Source organism: Oncorhynchus mykiss, chromosome 31 (genome assembly GCF_013265735.2).
Source record: "Oncorhynchus mykiss isolate Arlee chromosome 31, USDA_OmykA_1.1, whole genome shotgun sequence".
Classification (NCBI taxonomy): domain Eukaryota; kingdom Metazoa; phylum Chordata; class Actinopteri; order Salmoniformes; family Salmonidae; genus Oncorhynchus; species Oncorhynchus mykiss.
In genome coordinates this window covers 11,485,717-11,511,504 of record NC_050571.1, presented here as the reverse complement: position 1 = coordinate 11,511,504, position 25,788 = coordinate 11,485,717, and the positions used below count along the sequence as shown (strand labels likewise).

At 47.3% G+C, this 25,788-nt stretch overlaps 1 protein-coding gene across 1 annotated transcript; it reads left to right on the top strand.

The window, feature by feature from the left end:
• Positions 1-34: 34 nt before the first annotated feature.
• LOC110504561 (zinc finger protein 711) lies at positions 35-18,670 on the top strand. Its single transcript, XM_036969680.1, has 9 exons — positions 35-195; positions 1,841-1,920; positions 2,126-2,213; positions 2,449-3,384; positions 5,636-5,785; positions 8,445-8,582; positions 12,793-12,930; positions 14,067-14,233; positions 17,000-18,670. The coding sequence occupies exons 3-9, from the start codon at positions 2,135-2,137 to the stop codon at positions 18,140-18,142; spliced, it is 2,751 nt and encodes a 916-aa protein (XP_036825575.1). The 5' UTR covers positions 35-195; positions 1,841-1,920; positions 2,126-2,134; the 3' UTR covers positions 18,143-18,670.
• The last annotated feature ends 7,118 nt before the right edge of the window (positions 18,671-25,788 follow it).

Sequence of the window (25,788 nt, the reverse complement as noted above, 5' to 3'; positions counted from 1 at the left end):
CGAGGCCACGCATAGTCTGCCCTCCCTTGGTTGCAAGCGAGCAACGTGATTGGCCCAGGCCTCGGAAAGAGTGCCCGGGGATCCAAATGTACAGGCCGCGTTTAGCTTAGTGTCGAAAAAATATACCCAAACAATAACAGACAAAACCGAGAAAGAAGAAATAACGACGATATATTTGAAGGAGTCCATAATCAGGTAAAAGCATTCGAGACGATTGAAATTGCATATCGTATATGAGACTAGGGCCCATTCGGCTGTTGTGGGCCTTCAGCCCCTCGGAAAACAACATGGTTGATTATGCCGCATGCGATAGCTAAAATGCTAGGCTAGCCAGCTAATGTCCCTTCGCAATTCAAAATGCATCGACAAATGTTGTGAATGCACACGTCGCTTGTGTTTACATTGTGGTATCGCTTGCGTATCAAGTTGTTCATTTAGCACCAATCATTTTGTGGAGGTTTCTGGAGTTTTAAAACACGCTAACAAGCTATCTAACCAAAATGGCGGAACCGAAATTGGCTAACGTTGTTGTGGGCGCAACGTTTCAAGAATATACCGTAAAGAACAGCCATTAAGCACCACACACACAGTTCAACGATATATGACTGTTCTATATACATTTAATTTATTTGCAGTATTGCACAACGTTGCGTTTGTGAAATTTCCCCCCAGATGTCGGCATCCGCAGCAAAACGTCTGCACAGCGCCAAACAAGCTTGCTTAGCTAGCTAGGTAGCTTATCTAGTTATTAACTAGCTGACTAGCCCGTTACATATATCCCACCCAATGAATGTGGATTGACTAACATGTTTGCAAGTTTTACCACGGACATTTGGCAATCAGGTGGATGTGGTAACACTAGCTAGTTGGTTATCTTGATTTCTTTTAAATAGCGAGTTGCTCGCTAGTTTGTCCTGCTTCAGATGCATAATCCAGGTAACCATTAAATTGGGCAATGAACGGTGGGCGTGTGTGGGACGCGCAAATCATTACAGTTAAGCAGGAAAAACAAGATATCCGTTCTAGGTCCTTTTCGACATTTTAAAGCTGGAACGGTCTCGTAATAGAAATATATGGCTCTATATCTCATAATTCATTCATATTCATAAGCTAGGACTGACTCAAATGGCATCAACAAGTGTTAACTAATCAACACTTTCCACTGCAGCACCAGTTGAGAATGTGGTCATGTTTTTTCCAGACATGAATTATGGCAAGACAGACACCAGCAGCTAGAATACTGCAGTTTCAACATCGTTATCATCATAAAATAGCTTACACGGAGAATATCTTGTTAAAGACTGTTCTCTCTGCAACCGCACCGCAAGCGATACTGGAGCACCAAGTCTAGGTCCAAAAGGCTTCTTAAACAGCTCTTAACCCCCAAGCCATAAGCGAATCAAATGGCTACCCAGACTATTTGCATTGCCTCTATTATCTATGCATAGTCACCTTAACTCTACATATGTGTACATATTACCTGGACTAACCGGTGTATATAGCCTCCCTGCTGTTATTGTACTGCTGTTACATGTTACTTTTATTTTTTTACTGATCTATTTTTATTTTTTTACTTAACACTTATTTTTCTTAACTGCATTGTTGGTTAAGGGCTTGTATTCAGCATTTCACTGTAAGGTCTACACTTGTTGTATTCAGCATTTCACTGTAAGGTCTACACTTGTTGTATTCGGCACACGTGACAAATAACATTTGATTTGATCTACCGGGTAGGTGATGTCATCAGCCTTTCCCACATTTCCTCTCATGGTGCATGGATGAAAGATCAATGTTTTCAGTGGCATCTATCTCACAGCTTATGTTGTCCCTTCCTTTGCAGGGTTCTCTCCCCCGATGGAAGGAAGAAACACCAGCAACACACTGTTCTTATTTTAGAGAGCATTGGCATCAAATGTGAAGGTAATACACACTGACACTAATCAATATCCAGGGCCTGTGTCCACAAAGTGTCTCCCGAGTAGGAGTGCTGATCTAGGATCTGTCCATGTAATATTATTCATTATGATCTAAAGGCCAAACTGATCCTAGTTCCGCACTCTGAATATAGAACCTCTGAAATGACGTGTAGGCCTAACATGAATCATTTTATTTACACCGTTTTCAGATCAAAGAGATGGACCACGGTGGAGGGATCCTGGAGCTACACACACAGGAGTTAAAGATGCCCCACACCATGATCATGCAAGACTTTGGTAGGTCAATATGGCCTTTTGATAATGTATATGTTGTGTTCATTAGTCTTCACTTGAGAGCCCAATGCCTCGTGCAAAGTTAGATGCTGACCACACTACAGCAACGTCTTGTGTAGCTGTATCTTAGTCCTTTTTTGGGTGTTTTTCCACTAAGAGGAAAGCCTCAGTCCAAACCAGGGCTGCAGTGGAAACTTTCCTGTAATAATCTTCCCCCTCTTACGGTTTCCCTGTACAGTGGCAGGAATGAGGGGCCTGGCCCACATCGAAGGGGATCACATTGTGGTGTCCATGCCAGAGGGCATGCTCCTGTCTGACGTCATGACGGACGAAGGCATTCTGCTGGAGCACGGCCTGGAGGTGGAGGGCCTTGAGACGGAGGTGGAGGGCCTTGAGACGGAGGTGGAGGGCCTTGAGACGGAGGTGGAGGGCCTTGAGACGGAGGTGGAGGGCCTTGAGACGGAGGTGGAGGGCGTGGAGACGGAGGTGGAGGGCCTGGAGACGGAGGTGGAGGGCCTTGAGACGGAGGGGACGGAGGTGGAGGGCCTGGAGACGGAGGGGACGGAGGTGGAGGGCCTGGAGACGGAGGGGACGGAGGTGGAGGGCCTGGAGACGGAGGTGGAGGGCCTGGAGACGGAGGGGACGGAGGTGGAGGGCCTGGAGACGGAGGTGGAGGGCCTGGAGACGGAGGTGGAGGGCCTGGAGACGGAGGTGGAGGGCCTGGAGACGGAGGTGGAGGGCCTGGAGACAACGGAGGTGGAGGGCCTGGAGACGGAGTTGGTGGAGCTGGAGACACAGATGGTCGAGGGTCTCGAAGAAGACCTAGAGACGGAGGTGATTGAAGGCCCTGACATCGGCCACGAGCACTTGCTGGGTGCCGAAGTGGCTATGGACTCTCACCACCACCACCACCTTCACCATGTTCTAACCTCAGACCTCATTCAGGGCTCAGTCCACCATCACCACCACATGCCAGACCAGCTCTTTGTGGAGCACCAGGAGGAGGATGGGGTGGAGGGCTTGGACCAGGAGGTGCTGGTTGGGGAGGAGGTGGGGCAGGAGGAGACAGTGATCCAGGCCCATGAGGAGCTGGAGGTGGAGGCTGTCTCTCTGCAGACTGACGAGGATGAGGAGGATGTGAAGAGCACCTCGGAGGACTACCTCATGATCTCCTGTGAGTCAACTAACCAACTAGCCCTACAACCTACACTGAACAAAAATGTAAAAGCAACATGTAAAGAGTTGGTCCCATGTTTCATAAGCTGAAATTAAAGATCCCAGAAATGTTCCATAAGCACAAAAAGCTTATTTCTCTCAAGTGTTGTGCACATGTGTTTACGTCCCTATTAGTGAGCATTTCTGCTTTGCAAACATCCATCTACCTGACAGGTGTGGCATATCAAGAAGCTGGTTAAACAGCATAATCATTAGACCGGTGCACCTTGCGCTGGGGACAATAAAAGGCCACTCTAAAATGTGCAATTTTGTCACAAGGTTTGAGGGAGTGGGCAATTGGATTGCTGACTGCAGGAATGTCCACCAGAGCTGTTGCCAGGGAAATTACTGTTAATTTCTCTACCATAAGCCACCTCTAATGTCGTTTTAGAGAATTTGGCAGTATGTCCAACCGGCCTCACAATCGCAGATCATGTGTATGGTGTCGTGTAGACGAGTTGTTTGCTGCTGTTTACGGAGTGCCTTGTGGTTATCGTGTGGGCAGGCATAAGCTACAGACAACGAACACAATTGCATTTTATCGATGGCAATTTGAATGCACAGAGATACTACGACAAGCTCCTGACGCCCGTTGTTGTGCCAGTCATCCACCCGCAATCACCTCATGTTTCAGCATGATAATGCGTGGCCCCATGTCACAAGGATCTGTACTTAATTTTGGCAAGCTGATAATAAGCCAGCAGCATGCTACCCTGATAATAAGCCAGCAGCATGCCACCCTGATAATAAGCCAGCAGCATGCTACCCTGATAATAAGCCAGCAGCATGCCACCCTGATAATAAACCAGCAGCATGCCACCCTGATAATAAGCCAGCAGCATGCCACCCTGATAATAAGCCAGCAGCATGCCACCCTGATAATAAGCCAGCAGCATGCTACCCTGATAATAAGCCAGCAGCATGCCACCCTGCATACCACTACTGGCTTGCTTCTGAAACTAAGCAGGGTTGGTCCTGGTCAGTGCCTGGATGGGAGACCAGATGCTCCTGGATGATGCCCCAGGGCAGTGATTTGGGACACTGCCCTGTGTAGGGTGCCGTCTTTCGGATGGGACGTTAAACGGGTGTCCTGACTCTCTGAGGTCATTAAAAATCCCATGGCACTTATCGTAAGAGTAGGGGTGTTAACCCCGGTGTCCTGGCTAAATTCCCAATCTGGCCCTCAAACCATCATGGTCACCTAATAATCCCCAGTTAACAATTGGCTCATTCATCCCCCTCCTCTCCCCTGTAACTATTCCCCAGGTTGTTGCTGTAAATGAGAACGTGTTCTCAGTCAACTTACCTGGTAAAATAACGAATAAATAAAAAATAAAATCAATAATGTCCCAGTTCTTCCATGACCTTCATACTCACCAGACCTGTCACCCATTGGGCTCCAGAATGGCGCAGCGGTCTAAGGCACTGCATCTCAGTGCTAGAGACATCACTACAGATGCCTTGGTTCGAATCCAGGCTGTATCACAACCGGCTGTGTTTAAAGCCCCATAGGGCAGCGCACAATTGGTCTGGGTTTGGCCAGTGTAGGCCATCATTGTAAATAAGAATTGGTTCTTAAATGACTTGCCTAGTTATAAAAAATTTAAAAAACGTGTTTGGGATTCTCTGGATCGGCGTGTTCCAGTTCCCGCCAATATCCAGCAACTTCCCCCAGCCAATGGGACAACATTCCACAGGTTACAATCAACAGCCTGATCACTTCTATGTGAAGGAGATGTCGCGCTGCATGAAGCAAATGGTCACACTAGATAATGACTGGTTTTGTGATCCACGCCTCTACCTTCTTTTGATAAGTTGTCTGTGACAACGCAGTCATGTGAAATCCATAGATTAGGGCCTAATGAATTTATTTCAATTGACTGATTTCTGTATTACTGAGTTACAGGTTTTGTACAGTATGCATTTTTGAAATTGTTGCATATTGCGTTTTTATTTTTGTTCAGTGTATAAAAAGACTTGATTTCATTGAATGATTTGCTGTGATTAGTGCTCTACAGTGTGGGGTTGTTGTGTATTTTTAATCATTGTTGACAACTACTGCAAATTAATAGGCTAGAATACATCTGAAGGATTGTTTGGAGAGCATTTCGTGAGCTCTTCTGGACATTTTTGCCTCCCAAGTCCTTGTTGTTGTCCTACCCTGCTGTGCGGTAAAAGCTAACTGCGATGTGTTATTTGTGTCCATCCAGTGGATGACGTTGGTGAGAAACTGGACATAGGAGACACTCCTCTAGAGATCACTACTGAGATGATGCAGGACGATGGCTCCAACAAGGAGGGGTCAGAGGTCATCAAGGTCTACATTTTCAAAGCAGAGGCCGATGACGATGTGGAGATAGGTGAGTGGTACTGGTACTGTCACATTCAAAACAACTGGGAACTCGGAAATCTCAGACTACAGTGCGTTCAAGACAACTGGGAACTCGGAAATCTCAGACTACAGTGCGTTCAAGACAACTGGGAATGCTTTTTAAAAAAAACTCGGACTGGGAAAAATCGTTTTGAACGGTCGTCCCTACTCGGAACCTCTGGCATCTTTCTTGAGCTACGAATTTCCGACCTGAAGATCAACGACGCTATGATTTGACCTCGGTTATTTCAGAGTTCCCAGTTGTCTTGAAAGCACCATTCTTTCATCAAAGAGTCCCAACATTTCAAGAGGCTCATGTCAATTGAAACGCGAAGCAGCATTTGCATACTGTGAATGGCATCAAACTATTATCTTCTAACTTGTAGTATCAGCTACATACATGGATATGATACTTTAGACGGTAAGGCTTCCTCAGAGGAGTAGAGAGATGGTGTAAACTGTGTTTTACTAGCTAGGTTTCCATCCAATTGGCAACCAGATTTTCATGTGAAAATTCCAAAATCAGCATAAAGATAATATGTGCATTTTGCCACCAGCAACGGACTTGTTGCTGATTTGATATAAATCAGTGTGTGATGACGTAGTGCACACAATGTACTTTTCCGCTTACGTTTTCATGTGGTGAATAAAAATCTCAAGGTCGATGTGTTTCCATTTGTAACTCTATAGTTTTGTCACAAACTGTTACGTTAACTGTCAGGTGTGCCTACACTGGTCTTGGCACAACATCTCATGTATACGGTGAGGATAGACTAGTCTACATGTTGAGATTATTATGGATAAAAGCCTGAGTATGTTTATTTGTCAAACGGCAGTCGAGCATCATGTCACCAGAATTAGACCATCGATATTTATTGGAAAGGAACAACAAGATCACCGTGCTCTTTCACCACCCTGTGAAGTTTATTTCACTTTTCATCTGCAGTCTAATAAACCGTTTTCCTGAGTCATAGTGAGAGGACCACACACACCATGTCACGTGACTCATAAGTCTGGGGGAGGAGACAGACATGGCCGGGGAGGGGGGGGGGGGGGTGTCTGGGGGAGGAGACAGACATGGGAGGGGGTCTGGGGGAGGAGACAGACAAGGGCGGGGGGGGGGGGGGTGTCTGGGGGAGGAGACAGACATGGCCGGGGGGGGGGGGGGGGGGTCTGGGGGAGGAGACAGACATAGCCGGGGGGGGGTGTCTGGGGGAGGAGACAGACGAGGCCGGGGGGGGGGGGGGGGGGTCTGGGGGAGGAGACAGACATGGCCGGGGGGGGGGTGTCTGGGGGAGGAGACAGACATGGCTGGGGGGGGGGGGTCTGGGGGAGGAGACAGACAAGGTCGGGGGGGGGTCTGGGGGAGGAGACAGACAAGGGGGGGGGGTGGGGAGGAGACAGACATGGGAGGGGGTCTGGGGGAGGAGACAGACAAGGGCGGGGGGGGGGTCTGGGGGAGGAGACAGACATGGCCGGGGGGGGGGGTGTCTGGGGGAGGAGACAGACAAGGGCGGGGGGGGGGGGTCTGGGGGAGGAGACAGACATAGCCGGGGAGGGGGGGGGTCTGGGGGAGGAGACAGACAAGGCCGGGGGGGGGGTCTGGGGGAGGAGACAGACATGGGAGGGGGTCTGGGGGAGGAGACAGACAAGGGCGGGGGGGGGGGTGTCTGGGGGAGGAGACAGACAAGGGCGGGGGGGGGGCGGTCTGGGGGAGGAGACAGACATAGCCGGGGAGGGGGGGGGTCTGGGGGAGGAGACAGACAAGGCCGGGGGGGGGGGTCTGGGGGAGGAGACAGACATGGCCGGGGGGGGGGGGGGGGGGGGGGGTCTGGGGGAGGAGACAGACATGGCCGGGGGGGGGGGGTCTGGGGGAGGAGACAGACATGGCCGGGGGGGGGGGGGGGGGTCTGGGGGAGGAGACAGACATGGCCGGGGAGGGGGTCTGGGGGAGGAGACAGACATGGCCGGGGAGGGGGTCTGGGGGAGGAGACAGACATGGCCGGGGAGGGGGTCTGGGGGAGGAGACAGACGAGGCCGGGGGGGGGGGGGGGGTCTGGGGGAGGAGACAGACGAGGCCGGGGGGGGGGGGGGGTCTGGGGGAGGAGACAGACATGGCCGGGGAGGGGGTCTGGGGGAGGAGACAGACATGGCCGGGGGGGGGGGGGGGGTCTGGGGGAGGAGACAGACATAGCCGGGGAGGGGGGGGGGGGTCTGGGGGAGGAGACAGACATGGCCGGGGAGGGGGTCTGGGGGAGGAGACAGACATGGCCGGGGAGGGGGTCTGGGGGAGGAGACGGACATGGCTGTGAAGGACCAATCCCAGTCAGAGGAAGATATCAGTGAGTAAACACTCTTCTTTAAAGAAATAACTCACATGACTGCAGCTGTGAATGTTTTTCATTTCACCTGTCCAATCATGTGATGAAACGTGACTGGACGGGTCAACAACAACAAAAAGGTTCCAACAAATAGTTTTCACAGGTGCACTTCAAAAGGATTTGAACAGGGCTTCGGGAAAATGAAGAAAGTGTTTGTACATCTCATGTGTCTCTGTTTTCCAGACCGGGCTGACATGGCTGAGCAGGTGTAGATGAGGAGGAGGGTGAGGGTTGTTCCTGAATCTGTCTGTCTCTGTGTGTTTACAGATGTGTCAGACATGGCAGAGCAGGTGTACATGGAGGTGATTGTTGGAGAGGAAGAGACTTCAGCAGTCCAGGAGAACCAGCTAGATGACTCTCCAAACAGCAAGATGTTTGTCCCGGTCTCCTGGGCTGCTGCCTATGGTAAGGAATAAGGATTCACTACTGTCTTGTGATCAACTGATTTTATGTTCAGTAATAACAGCATTCCTTCAGCTGGATATAACACACACACACACAACTATGGGCTCTATTAAAACAAACCTATTGAAATGGTAAATCCAAGCGTTGGCAGTACCACTATCTGTTCGGGGGCGTGTCAGAAATATTTTTGCTATTTTCACAACCCCAAATGATCATCTCAGTGCTGACGGTGGCGCAAAGGACTGGGTTTTGATGAATAAACAAATTGTGGGTGTGTTAAGGCTTGGCCTCTCTCTGGCCAATCACAACGTGCTCCATGACTAAATATGTGGTTGCTTCAAGTTGTGTATTTACAGTTTTTTATGTATTGCCTTGAAATCAACTCCAATTCCAATGGCAGTCCATTTTTGTTAGTTAAACATCTGACAGTAACAAGATGCAGACATATCCATCTTTTCTAAGTATGTTTACTACACTGAACAAAAATATAAACACAACATGTAAAGTATTGGTCCCATGTTTCATATTCACATTTTCCATACACACAAAGTTTAGCTCTCAAATGTTTCTCCTTTGCCAAGATAATTCATCCACCTGACAGGTGTGGCAAATCATGACCGAATACAAACAGTGTAGCTATTTCCTCTGCAAGGCAATCAAACAAGCTAAGCGTCAGTATAGAGACAAAGTAGAATCGCAATTCAACGGCTCAGACACAAGAGGCATGTGGCAGGGTCTACAGTCAATCACGGATTGCAAAAAGAAAACCAGCCCCGTCACGGACCAGGATGTCCTGCTCCCAGGCAGACTAAATAACTTTTTTGCCCGCTTTGAGGACAATACAGTGCCACTGACACGGCCAGCAACCAAAACCTGCGGACTCTCCTTCACTGCAGCCGAGGTGAGTAAAACATTTAAACGTGTTAACCCTCGCAAGGCTGCAGGCCCAGACGGCATCCCCAGCCGCGTCCTCAGAGCATCCGCAGACCAGCTGGCCGGTGTGTTTACGGACATATTCAATCAATCCCTATCGCAGTCTGCTGTCCCCACATGCTTCAAGAGGTCCACCGTTGTTCCTGTTCCCAAGAAAGCTAAGGTAACTGAGCTAAACGACTACCACTCACTCACTACCACTCACTAAACGACTACCACTCACTTCTGTCATCATGAAGTGCTTTGAGAGACTAGTCAAGGACCATATCACCTCCACCCTACCTGACACCCTAGACTCACTCCAATTTGCTTACCGCCCAAATAGGTCCACAGACGATGCAATCTCAACCACACTGCACACTGCCCTAACCCATCTGGACATGAGGAATACCTATGTGAGAATGCTGTTCATCGACTACAGCTCAGCATTTAACACCATAGTACCCTCCAAACTCGTCATCAAGCTCGAGACCCTGGGTCTCGACCCCGCCCTGTGCAACTGGGTACTGGACTTCCTGACGGGCCGCCCCCAGGTGGTGAGGGTAGGTAACAACATCTCCACCCCGCTGATCCTCAACACTGGGGCCCCACAAGGGTGCGTTCTGAGCCCTCTCCTGTACTCCCTGTTCACCCACGACTGCGTGGCCACGCACGCCTCCAACTCAATCATCAAGTTTGCGGACGACAATACAGTGGTAGGCTTGATTACCAACAACGACGAGACGGCCTACAGGGAGGAGGTGAGGGCCCTCGGAGTGTGGTGTCAGGAAAATAACCTCACACTCAACGTCAACAAAACTAAGGAGATGATTGTGGACTTCAGGAAACAGCAGAGGGAACACCCCCCTATCCACATCGATGGGACAGTAGTGGAGAGGGTAGTAAGTTTTAAGTTCCTCGGCGTACACATCACAGACAAACTGAATTGGTCCACCCACACAGACAGCATCGTGAAGAAGGCGCAGCAGCGCCTCTTCAACCTTAGGAGGCTGAAGAAATTCGGCTTGTCACCAAAAGCACTCACAAACTTCTACAGATGCACAATCGAGAGCATCCTGGCGGGCTGTATCACCGCCTGGTACGGCAACTGCTCCGCCCACAACCGTAAGGCTCTCCAGAGGGTAGTGAGGTCTGCACAACGCATCACCGGGGGCAAACTACCTGCCCTCCAGGACACCTACACCACCCGATGTCACAGGAAGGCAATAAAGATCATCAAGGACAACAACCACCCGAGCCACTGCCTGTTCACCCCGCTATCATCCAGAAGGCGAGGTCAGTACAGGTGCATCAAAGCTGGGACCAAGAGACTGAAAAACAGCTTCTATCTCAAGGCCATCAGACTGTTAAACAGCCACCACTAACATTGAGTGGCTGCTGCCAACATACTGACTCAACTCTAGCCACTTTAATAATGGGAATTGACGTAAAATATATCACTAGCCACTAAACAATGCTACTTAATATAATGTTTACATACCCTACATTATTAATCTCATATGTATACGTATATACTGTACTCTATATCATCTACTGCATCTTTATGTAATACATGTATCACTAGCCACTTTAACTATGCCACTTTGTTTACATACTCATCTCATATGTATATACTGTACTCTATATCATCTACTGCATCTTTATGTAATATATGTATCACTAGCCACTTTAAACTATGCCACTTTATTTACATACCCTACATTACTCATCTCATATGTATATACTGTACTCGATACCATCTACTGCATCTTGCCTATGCCGCTCTGTACCATCACTCATTCATATATCTTTATGTACATATTCTTTATCCCTTTACACTTGTGTGTATAAGGTAGTAGTTTTGGAATTGTTAGTTAGATTACTCGTTGGTTATTACTGCATTGTCGGAACTAGAAGCACAAGCATTTCGCTACACTCGCATTAACATCTGCTAACCATGTGTATGTGACAAATACATTTGATTTGATTTTGATTTGAAATCAAGAAGCTGATTAAACAGCATGGTCATTACACAGGTGCACCTTGTGCTGGGAACAATAAAAAGCCACTCTAAAATGTGCAGTTTTGTTGTCACACAACACAATGCCAGAGGTGATTTGGAAAGGCACACACCTGTCTATATAAGGTCCCACAGTTGATAGTGCATGTCAGAGCAAAAACCAAGCCATGAGGTTGAATCAATCGTCCATAGAGCTCAGAGACAGGATTGTATTGGGGCACAGATCTGGGGAAGGGTATCAAAACATTTCTGCAGCATTGAAGGTCCCCAAGAACACAGTACACAGTGGCTTCCATTATTTTTAAATGGAAGAAGTTTGGAACCACCAAGACTCTTCCTAGAGCTGGCCACCTGGCCAAACTGAGCAATCGGGGGTGAAGGGCCTTGGTCAGAGAGGTGACCAATAACCTGATTGTTCCTCTGTAGAGATGGGAGAACCTTCCAAAAGGACAGTCATCTCTGCAGCACACCACCAATTGGGCCTTTATGGTAGAGTGGCCAGACAGAAGCCACTCCTCAGTAAAAGACTCATGACAGCACACTTGGAGTTTGCCAAAAAGGCACCTAAAGGACTCTCAAAACATGAGAAACAAGATTCACTGGTCTGATGATATCAAGATTGAACTCTTTGGCCTGAATGCCAAGCATCACTTCTGGAGGAAACCAGGCACCATCCCTACGGTGAAGCATAGTGGTGGCAGCATCATGGGAGACTAGTCAGGATCTAGGGAAAAAATAACAAAGCAAAGTACTGAGAGATCCTTTATGAAATCTGCTCCAGAGTGCTCAGCACCGCACACTGGAGGGAAGTTCACCAACAGGACAACGACCCTAAGCACACAGCCAAACGCAGGAGTGGCTTCAGGGCAAGTCTCTATGTCCTTGAGTGGCCCAGCCTGAGCCCAGACTTGAACCCCATCGAACATCTCTGGAGAGACCTGAAAATAGCTGTGCAGCGACGCTCCCCATCCAACCTGACAGAGCTTGAGAGGATCTGCAGAGAAGAATGGGAGAAACTCCCCAAATACAGGTGTGCCAAGCTTGTAGCGTCATACCCAAGAAGACTAATCACTGCCAAAGGTGCTTCAACAATGTACTGAGTAAATGGTCTGAATACTTATGTAAATGATATATTTTTTTATACATTTTCAAAAAAAAAAAAATTAAAATTGCTTTGTCATTATGGGGTATTGTGTGTAGATTTGGGGGGGGGGGGGGGAATCAAAGTCCCTGAATACTTTCTGAAGTAGGTTTCTCCCCCCTGCTGTTTATATATAGATAACAGTGTGGACACAGTGAAGAATGGAGGGACCAGGCCCTACATTCAGATCAGAGACGGTCAGGGTACCAACAGAGCCCTCAAACAGAAGATCAGGAAGAAGAAGAGGAAGGGAGAGACACGGCAGTGCCAGACCGGTACAGACAGACATTACATTATCATGGCAGTGCCAGACTGGTACAGACAGACATTACATTATCGTGGCAGTGCCAGACCGGTACAGACAGACATTACATTATCGTGGTAGTGCCAGACCGGTACAGACAGACATTATCATGGCAGTGCCAGACCGGTACAGACAGACATTACATTATCATGGCAGTGCCAGGCCAGTACAGACAGACTTTACATTATCATGGCAGTGCCAGACCGGTACAGACAGACATTACATTATCGTGGCAGTGCCAGACCGGCACAGACAGACATTACATTATCGTGGCAGTGCCAGACCGGTACAGACAGACATTACATTATCGTGGCAGTGCCAGACCGGTACAGACAGACATTACATTATCATGGCAGTGCCAGACCGGTACAGACAGACATTACATTATCATGGCAGTGCCAGACCGGTACAGACAGACTTTACATTATCGTGGCAGTGCCAGACCGGTACAGACAGACATTACATTATCATGGCAGTGCCAGACCGGTACAGACAGACATTACATTATCATGGCAGTGCCAGGCCGGTACAGATAGACATTACATTATCGTGGCAGTGCCAGACCGGTACAGACAGACATTACATTATCATGGCAGTGCCAGACCGGTACAGACAGACATTACATTATCATGGCAGTGCCAGACCGGTACAGACAGACATTACATTATCATGGCAGTGCCAGACCGGTACAGACAGACATTACATTATCATGGCAGTGCCAGACCGGTACAGACAGACATTACATTATCATGGCAGTGCCAGACCGGTACAGACAGACATTACATTATCATGGCAGTGCCAGACCGGTACAGACAGACATTACATTATCATGGCAGTGCCAGACCGGTACAGACAGACATTACATTATCATGGCAGTGCCAGGCCGGTACAGACAGACATTACATTATCATGGCAGTGCCAGACCGGTACAGACAGACATTACATTATCGTGGCAGTGCCAGACCGGTACAGACAGACATTACATTATCATGGCAGTGCCAGGCCGGTACAGATAGACATTACATTATCGTGTAGTGATCTTGTAGTGAGTTTTTTTTTTTAAATCTAGTCCTCAGTAATATACAGTATCTCCCTGTCTCATCCCAGCTGTGATCATCGGTCCAGACGGCATGCCCCTGACCGTCTACCCCTGTCACATCTGCGGTAAGAAGTTCAGGTCACAAGACTTCCTCAAGTGCCACATGAAGAACCATCCTGACCACCACCTTAAGAAGTACCAGTGTACCGACTGTGACTTCACCACCAACAAGAAGGTCTCTGTCGTCTCTCATATCTCTGATGTTCCCGTCGTTGGACCTTATCTGTTATTACTCCTCTTTTCTTCTCCCCTTCATTCTCTATTCTTTTATTTTATTTAAGCAGTAATGCCTGAGACCCCGGGAATTATCATATGACAACTTCTGACAAGGTCTGTTCTGAGGCCCAAGGTGAAGCCACTATAATTCCCGGGTATAATTCCCAGGTTCGAGGGCATTATTGCTTTTTTGAAACGGTTGCCAACATATTTATAAAAAATATGAATTATATTTTATAATTATAAAACTTTATTTTTTATGAGTACATTTGTTTTTGCGTTCTGAAGTTGCTACCAAGCAGGCTGGTCGTTTATTCTAATTATTCTATTCATTCGACTTTGCTATGCTAAACAAATCATTCGCATGTACAGTTGAAGTCGGAAGTTTACATACACCTTAGCCAAATACATTTAAACTCAGTTTTTCACAATTCCTGACATTTAATCCTCGTAAGAATCCCTGTTTTAGGTCAGTTAGGATCACCACTTTATTATAAGAATGTGAAATGTCAGAATAGTAGTAGACAGAATTATATTTTCAGCTTTTATCACATTTCCAGTGGGTCAGAAGTTTACATACACTCAATTAGTATTTGGTAGCATTGCCTTTAAATTGTTTAACTTGGGTCAAATGTTTTGGGTAGCCTTCCACAAGCTTCCCACAATAAGTTGGGTGAATTTTGGCCCATTCCTCCTGACAGAGCTGTTGTAACTGAGTCAGGTTTGTAGGCCTCCTTGCTCACACACGCTTTTTCAGTTTTGCCCACAAATTTTCTATGGGATTGAGGTTAGGGCTTTGTGATGGCCACTCCAATACCTTGACTCTGTTTTCCTTAAGCCATTTTGCCACAACTTTGGAAGTATGCTTGGGGTCATTGTCCATTTGGAAGACCCATTTGCGACCAAGCTTTAACTTCCTGTCTGATGTTGCTTCAATATATCCACATCATTTTCCTCCTCATGATGCCATCTATTTTGTGAAGTGCACCAGTCCCTCCTGCAGCCACAACATGATGCTGCCACCCCCGTGCTTCACTGTTGGGATGGTGTTCTTCAGCTTGCAAGCCTCCCTCTTTTTCTTCCAAACATAACAATGGTCATTATGGCCAAACAGTTCTATTTTTTGTTTCATCAGACCAGAGGACAAAAAGTACGATCTTTGTCCCCATGTGCAATTGCAAACCGTAGTCTGGCTTTTTATGGTGGTTTTGGAGCAGTGGTTTCTTCCTTGCTGAGTGGCCTTTCAGGTTATGTCGATATAGGACTTGTTTTACTGTGGATATATATACTTTTGTACCTGTTTCCTCCAGCATCTTCACAAGGTCCTTTGCTGCTGTTCTGGGATTGATTTGCACTTTTCGCACCAAAGTACGTTCATCTCTAGGAGACCGAACACGTCTCATTCCTGAGCGGTATGACAGCTGCGCGGTCCCATGGTGTTTATACTTGCGTACTACTGTTTGTACAGATGAACATGGTACCTTCAGGCGTTTGGTAATTGCTCCCAAGGATGAACCAGACTTCTGGAGGTCTACAATTTATTTTCTGAGGTCTTGGCTGATTTCTTTTGATTTTCCGATGATGTCAAGCAAATAGGCACTGAGTTTGAAGGTAAGCCTTGAAATACATCCACAGGTACACCTCCAATTGACTCAAATTATGTCAATTCGCTAATCAGAAGCCTCTAAAGCCATGACATCATTTTCTGGAATTTTCCAAGCTGTTTAAAGGCACAGTCAACTTAGTGTATGTAAACTTCTGACCCACTGGAATTATGATACAGTGGATTATAAATGAAATAATCTGTCTGTAAACAATTGTTGGAAAAATTACTTGTGTCATGCACAAAGTAGATGTCCTAACCGACTTGCCAAAAGTATAGTTTGCTAACAAGAAATTTGTGGAGTGGTTGAAAAACAAGTTTTAATGACCCCCAACCTAAGTGTATGTAAACTTCCGACTTCATCTGTAGCTAGCTAGCGGAGATTAAATGATGACGAGAGAAAATATTTTTTATAAATAATTATTTGAATAAATATCCAATAGGCCACACTGCAGGGGCGGCAGGGTTAGAGCGTTGGACTAGTAAGGTAAAGGTAAAAAGGTAAAAATCTGTCGTTCTGCCCCTGAACAGGCAGTTAACCCACTGTTGCTAGGCCGTCATTGAAAAGAAGAATTTGTTCTTAACTAGTTAAGAACAAATTAAATAAAGTTAAATAAAGGTAAACAAACAAACTGCACTGCTGAATGAATGGAATTCTGAGTGTTTACTGTTTCCATGGTGAATAATTAGTTTCACGTTCATTCTTGGGCTAGCTAGCCTATTGGCACAGGAGAGATCGCATTTGTAAAACGATAAATTTTTGCACAGGTCGTAGAGGCTTACAGGTAGGTTTATTCAACCTCCAGCTGTTGCAAACCAAATGGTAGCATTGAAAGAATTATGTGTAGATGCTTTTTTTCCCCTCGGGAGATAAAGTTTATGAATTGCCTGCCTGGGCTGAGGGACAGTGGAATAATGAGATGGATATTTCATGGTATGTTGCAGGAGTTGTTGTCCCACAACTCCCATATATCAACCAATCAGCCTCCAGGATGGAAACAACCTGTTTTATATTATTACGTTGTTGTGTTGTTTCCCTTCCTACTTTTCCCTGTTAATTGTGTTGCTCTTGTGACATGTCTGTGAAACGAGCTATAAATAAATTCTGTTTTGTTTTTCAAGGTCAACTTCCACAACCACCTGGAGTCCCACAAGCTACTGGTTCATCGCAGTGACAGAGACCGAACCTCTTCCCCAGAGTACCCGGACTACAACAGGACCACCCCAGAGTACCCAGAATACAACAGGACCACCCCAGAGTACCCAGAATACAATAGGACCTACACAGAATACACCCGGCGTTACCACGAAGACAGCCAGCTAGGATCTAACAAGCTGATCCTGAGGGACAAGGAGTCCAAACTGCACCACTGTAAGTACTGTGACTATGAGACTGCAGAGCAGGGGCTCCTCAACCGCCACCTATTGGCCGTTCACAGCAGGAACTTCGCCCACGTGTGCGTGGAGTGCACTAAAGGCTTCCGGCACCCGTCAGAGCTCAAGAAGCACATGCGGACCCACACAGGGGAGAAGCCGTACTGCTGCCCGCACTGTGACTTTCGCTGTGCAGACCAGTCCAACCTAAAGACTCACATCAAGAGCAAGCACGGTGCCGACCTGCCTTTTAAGTGTGGCCACTGCCCCCAGGCCTACGCTGACGAAGGGGAGCTGCAGCGGCACACAGAGATGGTGCAGGGCCACAAGACCCACCAGTGTCCCCACTGCGAACACAAGAGCACCAACTCCTCTGATCTAAAGCGACACGTCATATCTGTTCACACTAAAGACTTCCCTCACCAGTGTGACGTGTGTGAGAAGGGCTTCCACCGGCCCTCTGAGCTGAAGAAACACTCAGAGATGCACAAGGGCAACAAGGTGCACCAGTGCAGGCACTGTAACTTCACGACCTCTGAACCTTTCACCCTCAGCAGACACATCCTGTCCGTTCACACCAAGGACCTCCCCTTTAAGTGTAAACGCTGCCGGCGAGGGTTCCGCCAGTCCACGGAGCTGAAGAAACACATGAAGACCCACAGCGGGAGGAAGGTGTACCAGTGTCAGTACTGCGAGTACAACAGCCCGGACGCTTCAGGATTCAAACGCCACGTGATCTCGATCCACACCAAGGAATACCCCCACTGCTGTGACTACTGCTGTAAAGGCTTCCGAAGGCCCTCGGAGAAGAGCCAGCACATAGCCAGGCATCACAAAGATATGTTGATGGAGCGTTGTGAATACAGTGACGACACAACGTTACCCGGATAGAAACAGACTGCACACACTCGGTCTACGTAGACCTGATTCACACGACAAAGGGGGAACACGTTTAGGAAGTTGATAAGGATGGAATGGTACATTTAGATGGCTAGCGACGATAACATTCTGACTGACTGCTTCTCTTTTTCTACTGGTTGTATAGAGTAGGAATAGGTCTCACCAGACCCCCCCCATTCCCTCTCCCCCAGGTGTAATCAAACTAAGCATATTGTGGAAGTTGGGAGAAGATTAAAACCAGGGTACATGTAGTCTTTATGTATGTATTTATCTGCAGAGAGAGGATTCACCATATGATGAACATTTATTATTCAGGGTCTCAAATTAAGTCTATTTTTTATACATGTTGAAACTCTGAGGTGGGGAAGACGGACGGTTATTTGAGAACATTCAGGCCTCTCTCTCTCTCTGTGTTTCTCTCTCTCTGTGTTTCTCTCTCTCTCTCTGTGTTTCTCTCTCTCTCTCTGTGTTTCTCTCTGTGTTTCTCTCTCTCTGTGTTTCTCTCTCTCTCTCTCTGTGTTTCTCTCTCTCTCTCTGTGTTTCTCTCTCTCTCTCTGTGTTTCTCTCTCTCTGTGTTTCTCTCTCGCTCTCTCTCTCTGTGTTTCTCTCTCTGTGTTTCTCTCTCTGTGTCTCTCTCTCTGTGTTTCTCTCTCTGTGTTTCTCTCTCTGTGTCTCTCTCTCTCTGTGTTTCTCTCTCTCTCTGTGTTTCTCTCTCTGTTTCTCGCTCTCTGTGTTTCTCTCTCGCTCTCTCTCTCTGTGTTTCTCTCTCTCTCTCTCTGTGTTTCTCTCTCGCTCTCTCTCTCTGTGTTTCTCTCTCTCTGTGTTTCTCTCTCTCTCTCTGTCTCTCTCTCTCTCTGTGTTTCTCTCTCTGTGTTTCTCTCTCTCTCTGTGTTTCTCTCTCTCTGTGTTTCTCTCTCTCTCTCTCTCTCTCTCTGTTTCTCTCTCTCTCTCTCTCTCTGTGTTTCTCTCCCTCTCTGTGTTTCTCTCTCTGTTTCTCTCTCTCTGTTTCTGTTTCTCTCTCTGTTTCTCTCTCACCAGACTGTATCAAACTAGTACATACAGAAGAGCTGCATCGCTCTTCTCTCCACTCTACCGACTAGTATCTCCAAACCTGGGTTCAAATCGTTTATCAATTATTTCTTATACGTTTTAGCGTTTGCTTTATCCTGCCTACAAGGGGTTTGGACTTTTGCAAATCTGTTGGTTCCATTGTGCCAGGCAAGCCCAACTAAAGTACGTATTTGAAATAGTTTTTGAACCCAGGTCTAAGTCTCCTCCCAATAACCTGCTTTTTACCATAATCCTGTTGGTTTTAAAGGCAATCTGAATCACAATCATGTAGTTTATTATGAATCTGAATAACATGAGTGGCCCGTTTGGCTGGTCCACCTGTGACGTCAGAGTGGAATAATGTTTACACAAGCACCTTAACCTATGAGCTACGAAACCAACTCATTTTTTTTTTTAAAACAAACAACTTTTGTTCTGTTTCTTAACAGTGCCGACTATTATTAATTAAACTTGAATGTTTTAATGTCATGTTAGGTGGACAGATGGTTCCGTTCTGTGCGTTTGGTAAAAACTCCAGCAGTTGTCACTGCAGGTTTTTATTTTTTTGACCTTGTTGTGAATGCCACTGTAAGATTTGTATAGGATGTGTACGTGTCGTCACACAGAACACAGATGTGGTCAAACAAGCCGACCATCCGATGGTCATGTACGTATGTCATATGTTCATATGTTCTGTTTCTCCTCGTGCACTGAGCTCTGCTAAAAACAGAGATCTGAAAAGTAAAGTGATTTTAAGTCTCAGACGTACTCCGCTGTGTAAAGTACCATTCTCTAAGAGATTGTGTGTCTGTTTGAGTCGGTAGAAAGCACTTTATCATTTTGTTAATTTTTACATGTATGCAAAGGGTGTATAATTTATATTCCCTGAATAGAACAGACGATATGAGTGGTGGAGAGAGAGGTTGGGGTATATCAGGACCTTGTATAGTTGGGACGGTAGCGATCGGTATTCATATGAAATGTATTGTCAATAGAGAGACAGCTGAACTGTTTTGTATTGATAGCTCATAGGTAAATGGTTGGTCTTTCTGGTAAGAGTTCTGCTCACTGGTATCCAGCAACCCCACAGTGACTGGGCTACACTCACCTTGAATACAATGGTTGAGAGATTGGCATTGACTTCTTACAGTATGCACATAATACGCTGTCCCATGGAGTTTAATTGTGTTTCAAAATCTGTGCATTTTCTTGTACTTTCGTTGTCAAATTTTCTTGTTTGATTGTTCAGAAACTACTGTTGAGGAGGAACCGAAATAAACAGTTATCTTTTTAGTTTCTGCTGCCTTTTTTTGGGGGGGGGGGGGGGGGATAACTGAATCCCAAATGGAACCCTATTCCCTAAAGGCCTTTAATTCTCTGGTGAAATGACTAGGGAATAGGATTGATCTCAGCTCAGTAATCACCACAAGATGGTGGTCTTAACTCCATGGAAATTTAGAAACATGAATGACTAGTATGACAACACATTACCAGATGAGATAAAAATACCTAGTCATTAACCTGTCTAGAGTGGGTTATCATTTTGGAAATGGGGAAGGCCTTCTTTGCTGTGTGTCCAAAATGGCACCCTATTCCCTATAGAGGGTAGACACTACGGGTGATTAGTCCTGTAGTTGAACCCAGAGGGAGAGGCTGGACACTACGGGTGATTAGTCCTGTAGTTGAACCCAGAGGGAGAGGCTGGACACTACGGTTGATTAGTCCTGTAGTTGAACCCAGAGGGAGAGGCTGGACACTACGGGTGATTAGTCCTGTAGTTGAACCCAGAGGGAGAGGCTGGACACTACGGGTGATTAGTCCTGTAGTTGAACCCAGAGGGAGAGGCTGGACACTACGGGTGATTAGTCCTGTAGTTGAACCCAGAGGGAGAGGCTGGACACTATGGGTGATTAGTCCTGTAGTTGAACCCAGAGGGAGAGGCTGGACACTACGGGTGATTAGTCCTGTAGTTATACCCAGAGGGAGAGGCTGGACACTACGGGTGATTAGTCCTGTAGTTGAACCCAGAGAGAGAGGCTGGACACTACGGGTGATTAGTCCTGTAGTTGAACCCAGAGGGAGAGGCTGGACACTACGGGTGATTAGTCCTGTAGTTGAACCCAGAGGGAGAGGCTGGACACTACGGGTGATTAGTCCTGTAGTTGAACCCAGAGGGAGAAGCTGGACACTACGGGTGATTAGTCCTGTAGTTGAACCCAGAGGGAGAGGCTGGACACTACGGGTGATTAGTCCTGTAGGTGAACCCAGAGAGAGAGGCTGGACACTACGGGTGATTAGTCCTGTAGTTGAACCTAGAGGGAGAGGGTGGACACTACGGTTGATTAGTCCTGTAGTTGAACCCAGAGGGAGAGGCTGGACACTACGGGTGATTAGTCCTGTAGTTGAACCCAGAGAGAGAGGCTGGACACTATGGGTGATTAGTCCTGTAGTTGAACCCAGAGAGAGAGGCTGGACACTATGGGTGATTAGTCCTGTAGTTGAACCCAGAGAGAGAGGCTGGACACTATGGGTGATTAGTCCTGTAGTTGAACCCAGAGAGAGAGGCTGGACACTATGGGTGATTAGTCCTGTAGTTGAACCCAGAGAGAGAGGCTGGACACTATGGGTCATTAGTCCTGTAGTTGAACCCAGAGGGAGAGGCTGGACACTACGGGTGAACAAAAAAAATCTACATAAATCAACATCAACATAATGTAGACTCAGCAGTAGACTGAATCCACATACTGTAGACTCAGCAGTAGACTGAATCAACATACTGAATCAAAAATAGAGCTCTTCCCCTGCTTTTTGTAACCTCTCTCTGGAGACACTGCTGATGGACGATGCATCTCACAGGAGGGACATGGAATGAAACAGGTGGGTTCACATGGTTGCTATGGACACGGGGAGTGGAAGAGGAATGCATCATATTCCTATGGATGATGCACTGAATATGTCATCACTTACTAAATATCTGGAAAAACAGAACAGTGAGATCAATAAGAAAAGGCCTTAAATGACTCTTACTGCAGTAGTCAATAGAAATGACTCCTCTCTTACTGCAGTAGTCAATAGACATGACTCCCCTCTTACTGCAGTAGTCAATAGACAGGACTCCTCTCTTACTGCAGTAGTCAATAGACAGGACTCTCTTACTGCAGTAGTCAATAGACATGACTCCTCTCTTACTGCAGTAGTCAATAGACAGGACTCCTCTCTTACTGCAGTAGTCAATAGACAGGACTCCTATCTTACTGCAGTAGTCAATAGACATGACTCCTCTCTTACTGCAGTAGTCAATAGAAATGACTCCTCTCTTACTGCAGTAGTCAATAGACATGACTCCCCTCTTACTGCAGTAGTCAATATAAATGACTCCTCTCTTACTGCATTAGTCAATAGACATGACTCCTGTCTTACTGCAGTAGTCAATAGTCATGACTCCTCTCTTACTGCAGTAGTCAATAGACATGACTCCTCTTACTGCAGTAGTCAATAGACATGACTTCTCTCTCTCTTACTGCAGTACTCAATAGGCATGACTCCTCTCTCTCTTACTGCAGTAGTCAATAGACATGACTCCTCACTCTTACTGCATTAGTCAATAGACATGACTCCCCTCTTACTGCAGTAGTCAATAGACATGACTCCCCTCGTACTGCATTAGTCAATAGACATGACTCCTCTCTCTTACTGCAGTAGTCAATAGACATGACTCCTCTCTTACTGCAGTAGTCAATAGACATGACTCCCCTCTTACTGCATTAGTCAATAGACATGACTCCACTCTCTCTCTTACTGCAGTAGTCAATAGACATGACTCCTCGTTCTTACTGCATTAGTCAATAGACGTGACTCCTTTCTCTTTCTGCAGTAGTCAACCGTCACTTCTGGAGGAAACTTGGCACCATCCCTACGGTGAAGTATGTTGGTGGCATCATCATGCTGTGGAGATGTTTTTCAGCGGCAGGGACAGGGAGACTAGTCGGGATCGAGGAAAAGATGAACGGATCGAGAGATCCTTGATGAAAACCTGCTCCAGAGCGCTCAGGATTTCAGAATGTGGCGAAGGTTCACCTTCCAACAAGACAAGGACCCTAAGCACACAGCCAAGACAACACAGGAGTGGCTTGGGGACAAGTTTCTGAATGTCCTTGAGTGAACCCAATCAAACATCTCTGGAGAGACCTGAAAACTCCCCAAATACAGGTGTGCCAAGCTTTTCGAGTCAAACCCAAGAAAACTCAAGGCTGGAATTGTTGTTAAAGGTGCTTCAACAAAGTACTGAGTAAAGGGTCTGAATACTTCTGTAAATGTGATATTTAAGTTTAAGTTTTAATACATTTACCAAAATTTCAACAACAAAAAATGTGTGTGTAGATTGTTGAGGGGGAAGAAAACTATTTAATCATTTTTATAATAAGGCTGTAACATCACAAAATATGGATAAAGTCAAGGGGTCTGAATACTATAGGAGGGACTCCTATAGGAGCTGGAACACTGGTGTGTCAGGAGGAACTCCTATAGGAGCTGGAACACTGGTGTGGCAGGAGGGACTCCTATAGGAGCTGGAACACTGGTGTGGCAGGAGGGACTCCTATAGGAGCTGGAACACTGGTGTGTCAGGAGGGACTCCTATAGGAGCTGGAACACTGGTGTGTCAGGAGGGACTCCTATAGGAGCTGGAACACTGGTGTGTCAGGAGGGACTCCTGTAGGAGCTGGAACACTGGTGTGTCAGGAGGGACTCCTATAGGAGCTGGAACACTGGTGTGTCAGGAGGGACTCCTGTAGGAGCTGGAACACTGGTGTGTCAGGAGGGACTCCTATAGGAGCTGGAACACTGGTGTGGCAGGAGGGACTCCTATAGGAGCTGGAACACTGGTGTGTCAGGAGGGACTCCTGTAGGAGCTGGAACACTGGTGTGTCAGGAGGGACTCCTATAGGAGCAGGAACACTGGTGTGTCAGGAGGGACTCCTATAGGAGCTGGAACACTGGTGTGTCAGGAGGGACTCCTGTAGGAGCTGGAACACTGGTGTGTCAGGAGGGACTCCTATAGGAGCTGGAACACTGGTGTGGCAGGAGGGACTCCTATAGGAGCTGGAACACTGGTGTGTCAGGAGGGACTCCTGTAGGAGCTGGAACACTGGTGTGTCAGGAGGGACTCCTATAGGAGCTGGAACACTGGTGTGTCAGGAGGGACTCCTGTAGGAGCTGGAACACTGGTGTGTCAGGAGGGACTCCTATAGGAGCAGGAACACTGGTGTGTCAGGAGGGACTCCTATAGGAGCTGGAACACTGGTGTGTCAGGAGGGACTCCTGTAGGAGCTGGAACACTGGTGTGTCAGGAGGGACTCCTATAGGAGCTGGAACACTGGTGTGGCAGGAGGGACTCCTATAGGAGCTGGAACACTGGTGTGTCAGGAGGGACTCCTGTAGGAGCTGGAACACTGGTGTGTCAGGAGGGACTCCTATAGGAGCTGGAACACTGGTGTGTCAGGAGGGACTCCTATAGGAGCTGGAACACTGGTGTGTCAGGAGGGACTCCTGTAGGAGTGATTGGAATACTCCCTGTTCTACTAAGGTGCCGTAATCATCAACCAGACAACATTTTATTGACCAGCAGTTTATTCTAAAGTACAATTGCAAATCAAATATCTTATAAACAACAAGACACGTGGATATGGCTCAAATCTTGTTCTAACCGCTAGGCTAGCTGCCAGGTAGGCAGGTAACCTAGTGGTTGGAGAGGCGAGCGGCAGGTAGCCTAGTGGTTGGAGAGGTGAGGGCATGTAACCTAGTGGTTGGAGAGGTGAGGGCATGTAGCCTAGTGGTAGGAGAGGTGAGGGCATGTAGCCTAGTGGTAAGAGAGGTGAGGGCATGTAACCTAGTGGTTGGAGAGGTGAGGGCATGTAGCCTAGTGGTAAGAGAGGTGAGGGCATGTAGCCTAGTGGTAAGAGAGGTGAGGGCATGTAGCCTAGTGGTAAGAGAGGTGAGGGCATGTAACCTAGTGGTTGGAGAGGTGAGGGCATGTAGCCTAGTGGTAAGAGAGGAGAGGGCATGTAGCCTAGTGGTAAGAGAGGTGAGGGCATGTAGCCTAGTGGTAAGAGAGGTGAGGGCATGTAACCTAGTGGTTGGAGAGGTGAGGGCATGTAGCCTAGTGGTAAGAAAGGAGAGGGCATGTAGCCTAGTGGTAAGAGAGGAGAGGGCATGTAGCCTAGTGGTAAGAGAGGTGAGGGCATGTAGCCTAGTGGTAAGAGAGGTGAGGGCATGTAGCCTAGTGGTAAGAGAGAGGAGGGCATGTAGCCTAGTGGTAGGAGAGGTGAGGGCATGTAACCTAGTGGTTGGAGAGGTGAGGGCATGTAGCCTAGTGGTAAGAGAGGAGAGGGCATGTAGCCTAGTGGTAAGAGAGGTGAGGGCATGTAGCCTAGTGGTAAGAGAGGTGAGGGCACGTAACCTAGTGGTTGGAGAGGTGAGGTCATGTAGCCTAGTGGTAAGAAAGGAGAGGGCATGTAGCCTAGTGGTAAGAGAGGAGAGGGCATGTAGCCTAGTGGTAAGAGAGGTGAGGGCATGTAGCCTAGTGGTAA

Excerpts from the sequence above, each read along its gene's own strand:
- LOC110504561 (XM_036969680.1), top strand. The coding sequence starts at position 2,135 with ATGGACCACGGTGGAGGGATCCTGGAGCTACACACACAGGAGTTAAAG. Across the intron at positions 8,583-12,792 it reads CTCCTGGGCTGCTGCCTATG|ATAACAGTGTGGACACAGTG; the intron begins GTAAGGAATAAG and ends GTTTATATATAG. Across the intron at positions 12,931-14,066 it reads GACACGGCAGTGCCAGACCG|CTGTGATCATCGGTCCAGAC; the intron begins GTACAGACAGAC and ends GTCTCATCCCAG.